Source organism: Cricetulus griseus, chromosome 4, assembly GCF_003668045.3.
Source record: "Cricetulus griseus strain 17A/GY chromosome 4, alternate assembly CriGri-PICRH-1.0, whole genome shotgun sequence".
NCBI classification, from domain to species: Eukaryota; Metazoa; Chordata; class Mammalia; order Rodentia; family Cricetidae; genus Cricetulus; species Cricetulus griseus.
Genome location: NC_048597.1, coordinates 35,340,299 through 35,356,407, shown reverse-complemented (window position 1 = coordinate 35,356,407; position 16,109 = coordinate 35,340,299). Strand labels below are relative to the sequence as shown.

General features: G+C 38.5%; 1 protein-coding gene across 4 annotated transcripts in view; it reads right to left on the bottom strand.

Moving 5' to 3' along the window:
* The window catches only part of LOC100757327 (transmembrane protein 45A-like), a 90,672-nt gene that overhangs the window by 17,662 nt on the left and 56,901 nt on the right, over positions 1-16,109 (bottom strand). For all 4 annotated transcript variants that reach the window (XR_004769888.1, XR_004769889.1, XM_027412487.2 and 1 more), the window contains exons 2-4: positions 12,302-12,494; positions 10,881-11,087; positions 8,757-8,941 (exon numbers count right to left, since the gene is read on the bottom strand). Coding sequence is in view for 2 of the 4 variants with exons in the window: in XM_027412487.2 (XP_027268288.1) it covers positions 8,757-8,941; positions 10,881-11,087; positions 12,302-12,491 (582 nt within the window). In the remaining 2 variants the exon portion in view is untranslated. The remainder of the gene's footprint in view (positions 1-8,756; positions 8,942-10,880; positions 11,088-12,301; positions 12,495-16,109) is intronic.

Genomic DNA, 16,109 nt, shown 5'->3' with positions numbered 1-16,109 from the left:
GGTGATGGCAGTTATGGGTATACCTGCACAAATAAAAACTGACAATGCTCCAGCATATGTCTCTACAAAATTGGAACAATTTTTCAAATATTATAACATAAAGCATGTTACTGGTATACCACACAATCCTACAGGACAAGCAGTGGTTGAGAGATCTAATAGAACACTTAAGGAGATGCTCAACAAACAAGCTTGGAAGACTAAACCCCCCAAACATAGGTTGCATAATGCTTTATTAACACTAAACTTTCTTAATGCCAATGAAAAAGGACAAACAGCTGCAGAAAGACACTGGACTACGGAAAAAACTGCTGAACTCAATCAGCCAGTATACTTCAAAGATGTACTAACCTCTGCATGGAAACCAGGACATGTATTACGTTGGGGTAGGGGTTTTGCATTGGTTTCTACAGGAGAAGAAACACTTTGGATACCATCAAAGTTGATCAAGATTCGACTGGAAAAGGAAAAACCTCTCGACAAGGACAAATGACAGGTATTCTACTAAGGTATATCTTATAAACTAAATAGAAGCCTCCCAAAGGAAAGGGAAGTGTTTTGCTTTTATCTTCACAGGAAAACTCATCTTCAGAAGGCAAAAGACACTGCATGGGTAGATACTTAAGAAGAAAAGGTAGCTATAACCATCAAATAGAAGGAATGTGCCATACAGTAAACTTTACAGCTGTCTCTCAAAAAACTCTATTTCTCTTTATTTCCTAGTCCCTATTCAATTAAACCAATGCTGGACTTAGAGGTGGATTTGGCTTTCCTCCTCTAAAATCCAAGCACATTATTTAACTAAGCTTTAGTGTTTCTGTGTTGTATCAAGAAGCCAATTGATGTAATACAGAATAAAAGAAGAATTTGGGGACTGTCTTTGTCTTTTCTTGGATCTTTCTCTCAAGGTGTACACCCTTTCATAATTGTTATGCTCTCATGGTTGCATTCCCTAGCATGTGTACATACACAAGCAAACATTTCTCTGCTAACTGTTTATGTTTGAGTCCCACACAGCCAATGAAGACCTGCCTGACAGCAATCCCTGGACACCCTGGAAAGAAAATGGGCCACATCTCCTCGACTGCACTGGATCCAACTTGCTCCATTTCAACTGACACTCTGGCCAGAGGTTCGGGTACTGACTTCAATCAAGTTGAGGATTTCAAGCGAGACCTTCAATCAAGTGAATCCCATCTAACATGGACTGGATACTAACATTTTCTTTCTACAGGACCCCATATGACTATCAACATCCCATTTCAGCAGGAAGTAACTTGGAGAATGCTACGCCCCCTTTCCCCATTGTTGTCACTTAGGATAGTGTATATACCTAGTTAGGAATAGCTTATGACTTTAGGGTTTAGTTATATTTTACCTTTATACTGTTAAGTTTTAATCCTCTTTTAGACTAAAAGGGGAATTGTAGGGGAAGCTGTAGCCACGCCTTCTTAGGGGCTGGCTACAAGAGTACCTGAGGGCTTGTGAGGGCGTGGTCAGAGTGAGTAGGGGGACTGCGTTTTCGGTTTCGGTTTCTCTTTGCTTCTTGCTGTACAGACTACCACCGGCTGGCTGGTTCGCTCTGTAAGTAAGGCTTTTCCCTATTAAATACCCTTATATTTCTACCTGACTCCGTATTGGTAATTACCTACTATACCATACCATTTTGATGAATTACCTGTTGACATCTGTTAATCCAGTTGGTCTATTTAGTAATTTTGAGTTTGGAAGGCCTACCTCAAGATATGGAGAGGGAATTGACGTCTTCCACTATCATTATATCAGGACCTATCTGATCTTTCATGATTTCCAGTGTTTGCTTTTGTTAAACTGGGAGCCCTAACCTTCTGTGCATAAATATTTACAATCACTATGTCTTCTTGTGTTGTACCCATTAATATACAGTGGCCTTCTTTATCTCTTCAGACAAGCTTTAGTTGGAAGTCTTCTTATCAGGCTATCAGAACAGCTCTACCCACTTTTTTGGTTTGTTTGTTTCAATGTGTTCCATAGATTAACTTCTAAACTTTGGCTCAGGTTTTGGATTTTTTTTCTTATTTTTCTTTTTCTTTTTTTTTTACAAGTGAGGCATATTTCCTGGAGACAATATATTGTCTGATTTTATTTTAGGATTTATTTTATTTAGAAAATTTTTAGTGCATGTATGGTATATCTGTGTGAGGGTATGAATGCATGCTAGTGCCTGAGGAAGCCAGATGCATCAGATACGCTGCAACTGGTATTACAGGGAATTGTGAGCTGTCTGATGTGGGTACTGGGAATTGAACCCAGATCCTCTGCAAGAGCAATAAACATTCTAAGCCTCTGAGTCTTCTCCCCAGCCTCTGGATCTTGGTTTTTTTTTTTTGTTTGTTTGTTTTGTTTTGTTTGTTTTTTCAAGGAGTTAGCCTGCATCTTTCCATTAGGAAGTTAAGGCCATTTTCAACTGAGATTATTATTGAGTTGAGTTTGCTGTTTCTTATGGTCTTGCTGATTGTCAAGAAGGAAGAAAAGAAGAGCAACAGGACAACAGCCATCATGTTACAGAGGAACAGTGGTCCTAAACGTCTATTCTGTTGAAATACAAGCTACCACCGAACAGCTGAGCAACAGAAATAGAAACCTGCAAATTCTAAAGATAAAGGGACAAATAGTCCGTGAATAAAATATGAGATAAAATGAGATGAAGATGCTATAGCTCAGTATCACTTCTTATTGGTGTTGAATGTGTTCTTTCCCACCTCTTTGATTCAGCCTCTGCAGGTGAGAACAAAGCTGCCAGTCTCATTAATTTACACAAGCCAGGTTGGTACACCCACCTGGTGACAAAGGTTTTGAAGATGGACTCCATCTTCTGCTAGAATTTCCCAGTTTGATATTCTCCCATCTTCTGGTTAATATTTCCTTATCTGGTGTTTTGGGGATTTTTTTTCTAAATGAGGTTTTCTGTGAGTGAGTCACTGGGAAAGTGTGGAAAGCTTGCCCTCCTATGCCCACCTTGGTCATTAGATGGTATCTTTCTGGCCACAGGCCGACCTAGGCAAGATTCCTGAACCAGTTTAGCACCTCATTTCTCAGGTTCCCATGGAGTCAGTAGCTATGCAAATGGGGGGGGTGATCCTTCATGGTTTATGTATTCCAGTATACCCATGGAAAAATATCGGCCTTAAGGACCCTGTCATGCTTGTGTCTCCATCTCCACAGGCTAAGTGGCTCCATGTCTCCCCACTCAAGGTACCTCCAGCTCTGTTGTGTCTTTGCAGCCTGGCCTGTCTCTTTCCAGATCTGTGACCTTGTAGCACAGAGTCCAGGAAAACACAGCAACTCCCAGCTACCAAACAGTGCAAGCTGTGTGCTGAGGCTGGTGGTGGGTTTTTCTAGCTACTTCTTTTCTGAAATCTTGTGCGGGCTTGTTTCCTTCCTCTTCATCTCTCTCAACTGGGGACAGAGTCCTTTATTTTTACCCTGGTTCCCCTCTTTTGCTGAATCTTATAGAACTGGGTTCTAATGTACCATTTTACTCAGAAGCCACAGTTACCTTTAGAAACTTCCAAAATGAACTGTCTAAGTAACCTCCAGTCACTATCATTAAAATAAATAATGGAAAATTATAAACTATCATTTTACCAAAATGATTTTACAACCTTCTTGTTATTTCATTGTTATTTTATATCAGAATGAGGGTGAATTTGAGCACATATTATTGACTACTTTGCTGGAACCACACCTGCCAACATTTGAAATATATATATATATATATATATATATATATATATATTATATGGCTAAAGGCCAAGTTGGAGCCAAGAGACATTCTATCCTTTAAGCTAAACCCGAGTAAATTAAGAATATGTAACTAAGGACCCGGAAACTAACAAACTCATTAATTCATCGTTAAAAATGAACATTACACTTTTATTAGCTCTCCTACTTTGTTTTCTATCATAAAATTGTAAGTGAAAAGACCTATGAAGGAATTATTCTAACTATATTCTGTATGCTACCCTCCAATAAAAAGTGTTTCAATTGGTTTAAGGCTCACTACTATTAGGTTTCAGCTCTAGTTAACTTTCTTGTCCAATAAGGAATAAGCCAGAGACCCATTTTCTATAGTTTACAGTGTTAATTTTATATTGCTATATATTTTATTATTCTCATTTACATCAACATTACAAGTCTAAACATGCTTTGGAGTACTACTGTGAGTCATTTTTCCATTTTGGAATGGACTTTTGTTTTAAATAAAGATTTATTTATTTTATTTTATGTGTATGCATGTTTACCTGCATGCATGTCTGAACGACACTTGCATGCCTGGTGGGGTTACAAAGGGTTGTGAGCCACCATATGGGTGATGAAAACTGAATCTGGGTCCTCTGCGACAGCAGCATGTGCTCTTAACTGCCATTTTGTTTTTCTTAATGCCCAGATGAGGATGAGTTACAGTTTGGACTCAGAATCCAGGCAGTTGTCCTGTGGGCAATCTTTGGGACATGAGGACAAATGGAGCTAGAAATATACACAGGAAACAACTGTCCAAAGTGACAAGAAGCAAAGGTAACAAGAGCAGCTTCCCTACTGCCTGACTGTCCTGTGCTCTGAGGAAGATGAGGAGAAGCAAAGGAAGGACAAGCTACAGGGTGAGCCTGCAAGAACAAGCTACAGGGTGAGCCTGCAAGGACAAGCTACAGGGTGAACCTGCAAGGACAAGCTACAGGGTGAGCCTGCAAGGACAAGCTACAGGGTGAGCCTGGGCAAACAAACTACAGGGTGAGCTGCTCTCCCACAGAGAAACTGGGACAAGACTGTCATGGGATGAAAGGCACAGGGAGTTTCTCTTCTTTTTTAAATTAGTCATCTAATAAACATGTTTTAAATGTCATACGTTTAGGAAATAACTTTTTATAGGTTAGGAGGGAAATTTCTCTTCTGTCTGCATATGACACAATCATTTCACTTTAAGTTATACAACTTTTCCTCATTCAGCTCATACCTCCATACATACATTTCCAAGAGTCCAAGTGGAGTTTGCTCTAATCTGTGTGTATATAACTTCTGCACCAGTGTTGGCCATTTATGGAGACATAGTAAGAGACAAAAGTGGTAAAAAGCAAATCACAGTACAATGTCATTAGTTTAGGAAAGAGATTTGAATATAAATGTTCATATACTGCACATATCAATAAAACATGGAAGCATAAGGCATTCCCCTGAGTTCAGACATATTTATTTCAGAGGAACTAAAGGGTGAGGCAGTTACTGTAGCTAAACAGTCATATCCTGTTAGTGTGTGTTTACACAGGTTAAAAACAGTAATTTTTCTTTAAGAGTCTAAGACAATATTGAGGTTAGACATCTGGCCTTAGGTTAGAAACCAGCCTAGGTTAACAGACTACTAAATAATCAGAAATTTATCCCTAAATATTGTAACCTCATAGCTCTTTTTTAAAGAAAACTTCAGGAAATAGGAAAATATTATTGTCATGCCCAAATTAGCAGCATTAAGATGTCCTATTCTTGGTTGAGTTATAGTGTGATTTCCCTCTTTTTATCTAAGCAGAGCCAATAACTAAGTTATTAACTAAATAACAATTGATTTCATTAATCATAATCTTAGCTTGTAATTTCTTCAATTCTCTTGGATTTCTTCTCTTGTTCATACTGTCTTTCTTCACATGAATATTAAATTCATTAATAAAATTGAACTAGTATGTATGTATGTATGTATGTATGTATGTATGTTATAATTTGAATAATAATACATAGTCCATATGGTAGAGACTTGCTCTCCATGGTGTCATTATTGAGGTCACCTACCCTTTAGATTGGAGACCTACAGGAGCCCTTGGGTCATTAGAGGCATATCCTTGAAGGAGACTGTGGAACCCTAGTAATTACCTCTCCTCTTTCACTTTCCAAACATGAGGCAAGTGTTCTCTCCACATGTTCCTGCTGTGGTATGCTCACTTACGCTAGGCCTAAAAGACAAAAGAACTAAGAATTCATGGACCAGGACCTCTGAAACCATGTGTGAAAATAACCATTTTCTCTCTGTAATTGATCACCTCAGGCATTTGATGCAGTAACAAAAAGATAAATAACAAAGAAACCTGAACTGAGCAAAGAGGTGATATACGCCTTTTCAAACACACAGAGAATTCATACTGACATCACGTTATGTCCCAGAGGAAATGTTAGCACCCTTCAAAGAAAACACATTCTCTACTCACAATGCAACTAACAGGGAATGAGTGATATTTAAAAAGATACACTCTGAAATTTAAAACTGTGTTCCTAGTCATGGGCCCACAACTCAGTGACAGGCAATAGGAAGTGTGCCCATTTACCTTAAGACCTTGGTTTTAGTCCCCACTGCCATCAAAAAAGAAAGAAAGGAAGAAAGAAAGAAAGAAAGAAAGAAAGAAAGAAAGAAACCAAAAGAACTCATGAATGAATTAAAGATGAAAGCATACTAGAAATGTAACACTAAAAATTACAGATAAAATAATGTCTAGGATTAAATGTGTTTTTTAAAAAAGAAAGATTAAAAATAAAAGAAATTGCCACCTAAACAAACCAAACCAAAAAACCCAAGCAACAATAACAAAACTAGAGAAAAAGAAGTGAGACAGCCTCATAACAGAGGAAAAAGAGCAAAAAAAAAAAAAAAAAATACAACAAATCCATTCTAGTAATGTAAAATTTCTACAAACTTCAAGAAACTAATCTGATGAAAATGACCATAAATAGAAAATACATACAAAGCAGAAAATGGTACAAGAGCCGGGTATTTCCCCAACAGCTGTCAATCACTGTCTCTCTGCCTTGGAGTAGCATCAGCAGGCCAGCAACTCAGCTCCTCTCCAGCTTTGTACTTCTGTTTTGGTTTTGGCCCACAAGACTTTAAGACCTGCTTTTGTCTGTTTCACCTGAGTGTAGTTAGATATTTTTTAAATTTTTTGTTTTTTTCTCTTTTCCAATCACTGAAGGCATTTGTCTATCTTACCTGTCCTTGTTATGTGTTCAGAGCAGAGAATATTCACTGAAGCATAACCTCAGTGTGTCAACTTGACCGGAAGTTTTCTCTTAAAAAAAAAAAAAAAAAAAAAAAAAAAAAACTTTCCTTCTGACTACCAAAGATATGCACATGAGAAAGCACTGCAATTCAATGGACACTAGTTCTTTATGTATCATCGTCTTCCATTTAGGTTCCCCGTGGAGGGTTAATATTCTACCTAAGCTTGCTATCATCAGCAATTACTACATTGATCACTTTATAGGATCTTTATAATATTTTTCTATGAAGCATATTTCAAACTCATGCATGAATCTAGACCCACCTTACTGGTCCCTGCGCCAAAAGTTCTTCTGCCTTGCCCCATGTGTGGACACTTCATCTTCGTATCTCATTTAAACCACTTCACTTCTTTCACCATCACCTGCCAATTCTTTAGCAGTGCTTATGTGAAATTCAAGTCCCTAAAATAGTCACATCACCCCACATCCTGGCTCTCTGGTGACAAAAATCTCCTCTTCAAAGTTTGGCCTAATCCAATTGCATCCCCACCTCATTCTAGACTTTGTTTACATCTATATATGAACGTGATTGTGTCTTGATTGTCTCTCAAAAATAAACGTTCACTGTTTGAATGAATGCTCTCGATAGCACAGCAAGTTTAGGGAGCTGATGATGCTATAAAATGGGAATTGTTTGGGATTTGGGGCTAGAGAAGTCTAGATTTAGGTCCTAGCTGTATTACTGTTTGAGCACAAGAAAATATCTTGGTCTTGCTGAAGACACCTATAGACAAATTAAAGGTGGTAATTCCTAACCTCTGGATCATTGTAAGGATACAGAGATACAATAAAACAAGATGGACTCTACCTCTGAGCCATGCTCCCAGCCCCTCACCGGGGAATTCTAGGCAGGGCCTGTATCCCTAACCAGGTACCATCTGGTGCCAGAGATGCTGGACCCCTGGAGTAGGAGTTACAGGAGTTTATGAGCCATGAATGCTAAGAACAAAAGCTCTGTCCTCTCCAAAAGTGACAGGCACTGTTCCCCACTGAGCTATCTTGCTAGCCCTACACTGTTTTCACAAAATCAGGAGCTTCATGGTATGTTTGCATCACACACACCATATAACTTCTTGTTCTCCTCCCCTCTCCTGTCCTGCCCTCCTCCCTACTGCGTCCCCCTTTCTGGCTCCCCCCTCACTGTATTTTCATGTCTTTATTCCACACAAAGATTTTATATGCAAGATAAACATGAGATAATTGTTTTCTGAAAAAAAAGATAAAATAAGATGTACATTAAACCCACATGGTGGCCATCACAGAGTTGTCTCTCAGTAAGAGTAAGAGTTTCTCTCTCTCTCTCTCTCTCTCTCTCTCTCTCTCTCTCTCTCTCTCTCTCTCTCTCTCACTCACTCTCTCTCTCTCTCCTTTCACATAGTTCTTGAGCTCATGGCCCATTATGCTCTAGGCTGTTCTAGTACCAGGAATCACTAACAACCATAATGATCAACTCAGAATTCCTACATAAAGGATAAGTGGACCCATAAGGAAGGAATACACTACCTGCTTCCTCCTAAGCTGTTCTGACAGAAGTCTCACCAGAACCACCAGGTCACTCCAAGAACATCACTTCTTAGATGCTCATAGAAAGAATGTATTAAAAACAAATGCCTCATCGATTAAGAAGAAAAACTACAGATAGGTGACACCAGGTATAGTAGCTCCAAGTTATAACTCACCTGCCAGAACCAGGTCCCTTGCAGTATGATGAGGCTTGACCGCAGGAGCTCCAGAAGTACATTGTTCTTTGTGAGGAACTCTATGAAGGTAACCAGACCCGCCAAAATGGTGGTGAAGACGAGAAGCTGGTGCACAAAAACATCCAACATTTCCCGACCATGAGTGTGGTTGTAGAAGATAAATGCTAACAGAGGGGGCAAAACATATTTTCTGATAAAACCAAAGGCTTCCCACTGTACCACCTTCCTGCTACGGAATTTAATACAAACATAAAATTACCCCCAAAGAACAAACCCCCACTGATTCTCATAGCTCGTATTTTTACTTAGGGGAGAGTGAATATAGCCTCTTAGGAAGAGAGTCTTTGAAATCTAACTCCACTTTTCCTTTCTTTTAACCTTTGTTCTCTCTTCTAACATACCGTAAACCATTCAGCTATTGTTCAAAGTGTTATCTGTGTAGGGTTATGGATAATGAACATGACTAGGGTAAGGAGCTATAACTAATGTGAATGTACAGATAATTAACTGAATCAAAGGCTCAATTTAAGGAACTCAGAAAAGGCATACATAGCTATAAGAAATTATTAGACACTTGTTTTGTGTTCCCCTTTTATGATAATCTGAGAAATCAACTGGAAGAAATATCCCTTTATTTTCATTAACTTCTCAAAATTAGGAAGTCATGTTTTAGACACTACATAACCACATTTTGGCAGAGTTTCTGTTTCTGGGTATTTGGAAATGTTATTAGAGATTGGTAGACATCTTCTATTGTGAGTGGTTGTTCCATTTCAATTAATTCATGCACTATTAGGGATGCTGAGGATATGAGGGAGCAGAAAGTATGGGTCAGGGGAAGAATACACGATAACAAGAATGGAGATATCATAACAGAGGGAGACATTTTTGGTTTACAGAGAAATCAGGCACCAGGGAAATGTCTGGAGGTCTACAAAGATGACACCAGCTAACTATCTCAGCAATGGAGGAGAGGCTACCTTAAATGCCCTCCCCTGATTATGAGATTGATGACTGACTTATATGCCTTTATCCAGCAGCTGGTAGAAGTAGCAGACACCCATAACTAATCACCGATCTGAACTGGAACCCAGATGCAGAGAAGGACCAGTGAAGAGCACAGAGGTCCAGACCAGGCTGGTGAAACACACAGAAACAGCTGACCTGAACATCCGGGAACTCTTACTCCCCAGTCTGATAGCTGGAATACCAGCATGGGACTGATCCAGATCCCAGGAACATGGGTTTCTGTGAGGAAACCTCAAAAATCTATGGGACCTCTTGTAGAAGCCCAGTATTTATCCCTAGCATAGGTGTGGACTTTGGGAGCCCATTCCATATAGAGGAATACTACCTGAGCCAAGAAACACGGGGGTGGGCCTAGGCCCTATCCCAAAGGATACGAAAGATTCTGCTGACACCCTATGGAAGGCCTCACCATCCAGGGGGGAGCAGAAAAGATATGTGACAGATAAGGTTTTAGTTGGGGGGGGGTAGGGTAGGACAGGTGGGAGAAAGGAACTGGGATTGTCATGTAAAACAATCCTGTTTCTAATTCAAATAAAAAAGCTGGAAAAAAATAGAGAAACAGTTTAAAAAAATAAGAAAAGAAAAAGGTGAAAGAGGAAAAATGCCCAGAAAGCAAGCTCAGAGCCCCATTCAATGAGAGAAACTGGACCATATTCCAATAAACTATAAAAGCTCTCAAATGCCTATAAGAAGACATCAGTCATATAACTCTTGTTCTATCATTTCCAATAAAATATTCAAATAAAAAAAGAAGTAAAGAGAATGATAAGCTTCACAACAACCCAGAGGTAAGTGCCCACTGTAGATGATTTCTAAAGACAAATATGAAATGTGAGCAAAGCTTTTTGAGTGGCTGTGTCTGCCCAGATCTATTAAATTAGTCTGTAAAGATGTGAGCAAGGAAGACTATATATGTTGTCTTCTCTGGGACAACCGTATATTCAACTGTGGCCCAGACAGATAGTCCTGCCAATCAAAGTGATACAGAGAAACAAAAGGCATGCTATTATAAAGCACTACATCAATGCCCCCTAATAAAAAGAACAGAGAACATGTTCTTTCCCTCATACTTACACTCTACAAAGATGGCATTTGATAACATTAACTTGCTCAAGGATGTTGGAAACAAATTGGTCGTGAAACATATGACTTGGGATACACCCTGTAACCCAAAGAAGAAGTACATGGTTGTGTGATGCCAGCCCAGAAGCTGATTCCACTGGCCATCTTTATACAAATTCAGGTACGGTCCGCCTGAGATGAACTGCTCCCCAACCATACCTGCCGAGGAATACAACACAGTTTCAGCAACCCTCTTCCCAACTCAACTGACTACTCGTGAAGACACAGGGCCATGTGTTCATTGCTTATTCTAACATTATGACATTGATTAACTCACTCTGAGTTTTCCGCTGAAAACCTAGCAATAATGACTTAGACTTGATTCAAAAGTTCAACTGTTGGTTTGGATAACATGTCTTATTCACATATAGACAAATGAGCCAAATAACTGTTTCATATCCTTAACAATGATAATTTTAGTTCAACAACTGGCTCTAATCAATGACTGGAGTCCTGGATGACTCGGAGATTTGGATTTATGGTTTGTGTCATATAAAGGATGTTTACTTCCTTTCTAGATAATACACCCTTAAGCAGCTATTACAAAGTAAGGTGCTTTCTGTGATTCCTGACAAAAGTGATAAAGCATTTAGATTTTCCCCAATTAAGAATAATAGAGATTGTTCAAACAGACTCTCCATGTGGTTAATTATTCATGTAGACAGGTTTGTTGGTGCTTTTTAGACACTGCCTTGTTAACCTCTACAATGTGCAGGGGAATTCTGCTCTTTGGAAATGGTTACTTTGTAATTTGATGCTCACAACAAAGTCCTATTGACATGAATGAAAACAATTGGTGGAAAATTAGAAGTGTTATCATTTACAAAGGAGCATCTACCACATTACTGTGAAAATGCAGAACCTTTTTATAGAATGTTCAATAGCAATGGAAAGTTCTTCAAGTGAAGAGTTATCTGGACTCTATCCAGGCTAGGAAACAAGGTGGATGTACATGGAACAAGAGATCCTTCAGACCTGACTCCCTCTATCATTTCTCAGAAATGATTTGTTATTGAAGATTACCCGTAATCACTTGATTAGTGTAATTTACAAAATGGTTTCTTACAGAGTTTACTCTTTAAGTGATCAGAACAACTTGTATCAAACTATTTCACAGGCTCCAACTTGTTATACAAAGGAAATTCACTTAGTTGAATAGGCAAATTAAATACTGTGACTCATTAAGGATTAGGCTTTGTATAATTAAAAATAATCATTTTCCTAAGTGTATATCTGTTATAAACTGTAATTGGGATAAATACTAAGAAACATACAAAATTCACTTAGTATATCTCAATCTTGTATTGGCATTTTTTTCACTAATAAAATATTACTCTACAGAAGATAACAGAACACAACCATAGTCAGCTTACCAGTTAAAGCCATTATGATTGCGACAACTCCTTCCCAAATTTCTGCTCGACGTAAAAATGTTTTGGAACTAAGGTAGCAGGTCCGAGTTTGCTTTTTGTAGACATATTTCAGAATAACCTTTGTACTCCACCAAAAGCCCATGAGAATAAAGAAGGTTCCAGGAAGGGCATGACCTTTGAAACTCCCCATGACCTACAAGAATAAGAAATAGACATTTCATTTAAACTCAGCAAAAATACCTCCTGTCCCCACTGAGTACATTGCTGTCTGAGGATTATGAGTGTACTACAGACCCTACTATATGATGGACAATTCAAATAAAAATAAAATGAAAATTGCATTTGTTTAACATCTTTCGTGTGTTAGGCATTATGTCTAGTGCTTTGCATGCTATCCTCAACCTAATTTTTAAAAATATACTCATAGATGAGAAATCACTATTCAATTTTTAGCTAGGAAGCAGGTTTGGAGAAGTTAAATGACTTACAGAGATCTTAGAATTGATAAGTCAAAAGTTTTGATTTCTTCAAAACATGTTATGTACTACATCATGCAAGTGCCCATTAAGCATATAGGAAAACAACATGATGATTTAAGAAAGTTCTTGTTTTTTTAGTTTAAAAAGATGTGATACTGCCTATAGATTTTTAAGTAGATAATTTTAAAGGAACAAGGATAAAGAATGTACATTAATGACCAGTAGGATTCATGAAATATTTGTGTGTTCTTCTGCATATTTTCCAGGGTTCTCATCCAGCTGGATTTGAACCATGTTTCTAATTCTGGCTAGTTGACTGAGCCAGGAGTTGGTACGTGTCACTTTTAAGCTGTGTCACTCAAGTCTACTTGAATACCTTAGCTTTCCTCTTGCCTCAGCTACTTTGGTATGACACCTCTAATGCACAAAGATGGGCAGTCTGCCTGATTCATACTGGTGTGTGTGTGTGTGTGTATCCCTTTATTGACATAAATCACTGAAAGTTTGAGGTTCACTTTTACAACAACACAGTCTTCTGACACCAATCCAAATTATATTATAAATTTTGCTCACATTCTTACCATATTCTAACCAATAAACAAAATTACCTCTGGTTTCAGTCAAGGGTATAAAGCAGTCTTGATAATGTGAGTTTTTAAATATTTGGGAAGTCCTTCTTTGAAACATATTTATTGTACTATGGACAGTGAAAGTAGAATGCACAGTTATCCTGAAAATCTAATAGCAGGTCAGAGTCAAGAAACTCACAAAAGAGGATTTCACAATATTCCTAGTCTAGACTAGAATCTTTATTTCTTTTTGTGAGTATTGGGTCTCCTATTTTGTGTTAGTACCCTCTGATTTAAAGGGATGACCTAGAGGAAACTGTGAAGCTGACCCAAATACTGCATCCTATATCTCCAATCAAGATCCCAGAAACTCATTTCATGCACCCTTGAGTCCCAGAACCTTCCAAGAGTCAGGCTACATCACATATCTCTTAGCAGAGGTTCAGGTTCTAAACTTCACTCTGTGCTATTGGAGCATATATTTTACTTATCAAGTTCGGAACATCTGAACTGTACTGTTTATTACTAAGAATGGGTAGACCTTAATGATACACAGCATTTTTTCTTTGATGAACTGTCATTTAGCAACATAATCCCCACAAGTACTCTTGATTCCACCTCTCTGTCTTGTTTAGACAATCATAGGAGAGTGCAAAATACTTTTGTAAGGAATTCAGAAATACACCCAGCTTATACATTTTTAAAACTTTTCTGGAAAAGCATTTCTTGTGGTTTAAGGATCTTAAAACACTTTGTTATTCCTTAATATAAGAAACTATCTTGTAGGACTTTCCAATCCTAAGATTATGGATTAAAAGTAAAGTTTTTGACATTTATTATCAAATAAAAACAACATGTATGTCAAGAATTAAGAGGATGCTTAAAGAAGTTATATATCCATCAAAAGTATAATTTTCAAATAACAAGTGGCGTATGCAGTGAGAACAATAGGATAAAAATGAAGAGAGAGCAGGACTATAGCTCAGTGGTGAAGACCAGAGCCCACACAAAGCCTGACCAGGTGAGTTGGATCCTAGAACACACGCTATAAAGGTGGAAGGAGAGAACTAGTTTCACAAAGAAGTCCTCTGACACACCAGTGCTCCATGGCACATCTGCCATACATCATACTTCCCCAACAACAGAAATAATTTCTAAAGTAAAAAATATTTTTTTTCATAGGTGTGTGGGTTAATATCAGGGTTTTCAACCACGAACACCTGATTTTTGACAATCCAAATTTATATGCTGGAACAAAGAGAACATCTTCAACAAATGGTGCTGGCATAACGGGATGCGGACATGTAGAAGACTACAAATAGACCCAAGCCTTTTGCCCTGCACAAAACTTAAGTCAAAATGGATCAAAGACCACAACATAAACCCAGCTACACTGAACCTATTAGAAGATAAAGTGGGAAATACCCTTGAATTAATTGGTACAGGAGACCGCTTCCTGAACATAACACCAGTAGCACAAACCCTGAGATCAACAATTGATAAATGGGACCTCCTGAATCAGAGAAGCTTCTGTAAGGCAAAGGACACAGTCAGCAAGACAAAATGGCAGCCCACAGAATAGGATAAGATATTCACCAACCCCACATCTGACAGAGGGCTGATCTCCAAAATATACAACGAACTCAAGAAGCTAGTCTCCAAAACACCAAACAATCCAATTAAAAAGTAGGATACAGAACTACATAGACAATTCTCAATAGAAGAATCTAGAATGGCTGAAAGACACATAAGAAAGTGTTCAACATCCTTAGCCATCAGGGAAATGCAAATCAAAACAACTCTGAGATACCATCTTACTCCTGTCAGAATGGCTAAAATCAAAAACACCAATGACAGTTTATGCTGGAGAGGATGTGAGAAAGGGGAACACTCCTCCACTGCTGGTGGGAGTGCCAACTTTTACAGCCACTTTGGAAATCAGTATGGCGACTCCTCAAGAAAATGGGAATCAGTCTACTACAAAATCCAGCAATTTCACTCCTAGGCATATACCCAAAAGAAGCACATTCATACAACAAGGACATCTGTTCAACGATGTTCACAGCAGCACTATTTGTAATAGCCAGAAACTGGAAGCAACCTAGATGCCCCTCAACGGAAGAATGGATAGAGAAAATGTGGTACATTTACACAATGGAGTACTACTCAGTGGAAAAAAACAATGGAATCGAAATTTGCAGGAAAATGGATGGAACTAGAAGAAAGCATTCTGAGTGAGGTAACCCAGTTACAAAAAGATAAACATGATATGTACTCACTCATATGTGGGTTTTAGACATAGAGTAAAGGATTTCCAGCCTACAATCCATGCTGCCAGAGAAACTAGTAAACAAGGAGGACCCTAAAAGAGACAAACATTGTCCCCAGGAGAAGGGGAAAGGGTCACCATCCCCTGAGCAAATTGAGAGCATGGGAAGAGGGGGGAGGGAGCTACAAGAATGAGAAGGGAAGAAGAGGAAGGATGCAGAGGTCAGGAGGGAGCAGAAAGGTTGAGTCAGGTGAAGAATAGAAGAAAGGGTATGTGATAGGTAGGGCAGTTTCTAAATAAGTATCACACATTACCATCCACAACCTTTTTTGTCATCTACTTCAAACTACTAGACCCATTCTCAAGGCTTGCATATCAAATAACCCCCTATGAGATACTTATATCATGATTCATAACTGCAGCAAATTCATAGTCATGAAACAGCAATGAAATAATTTCATGGTTGGGGTCACCACAACATGAGGAACTGT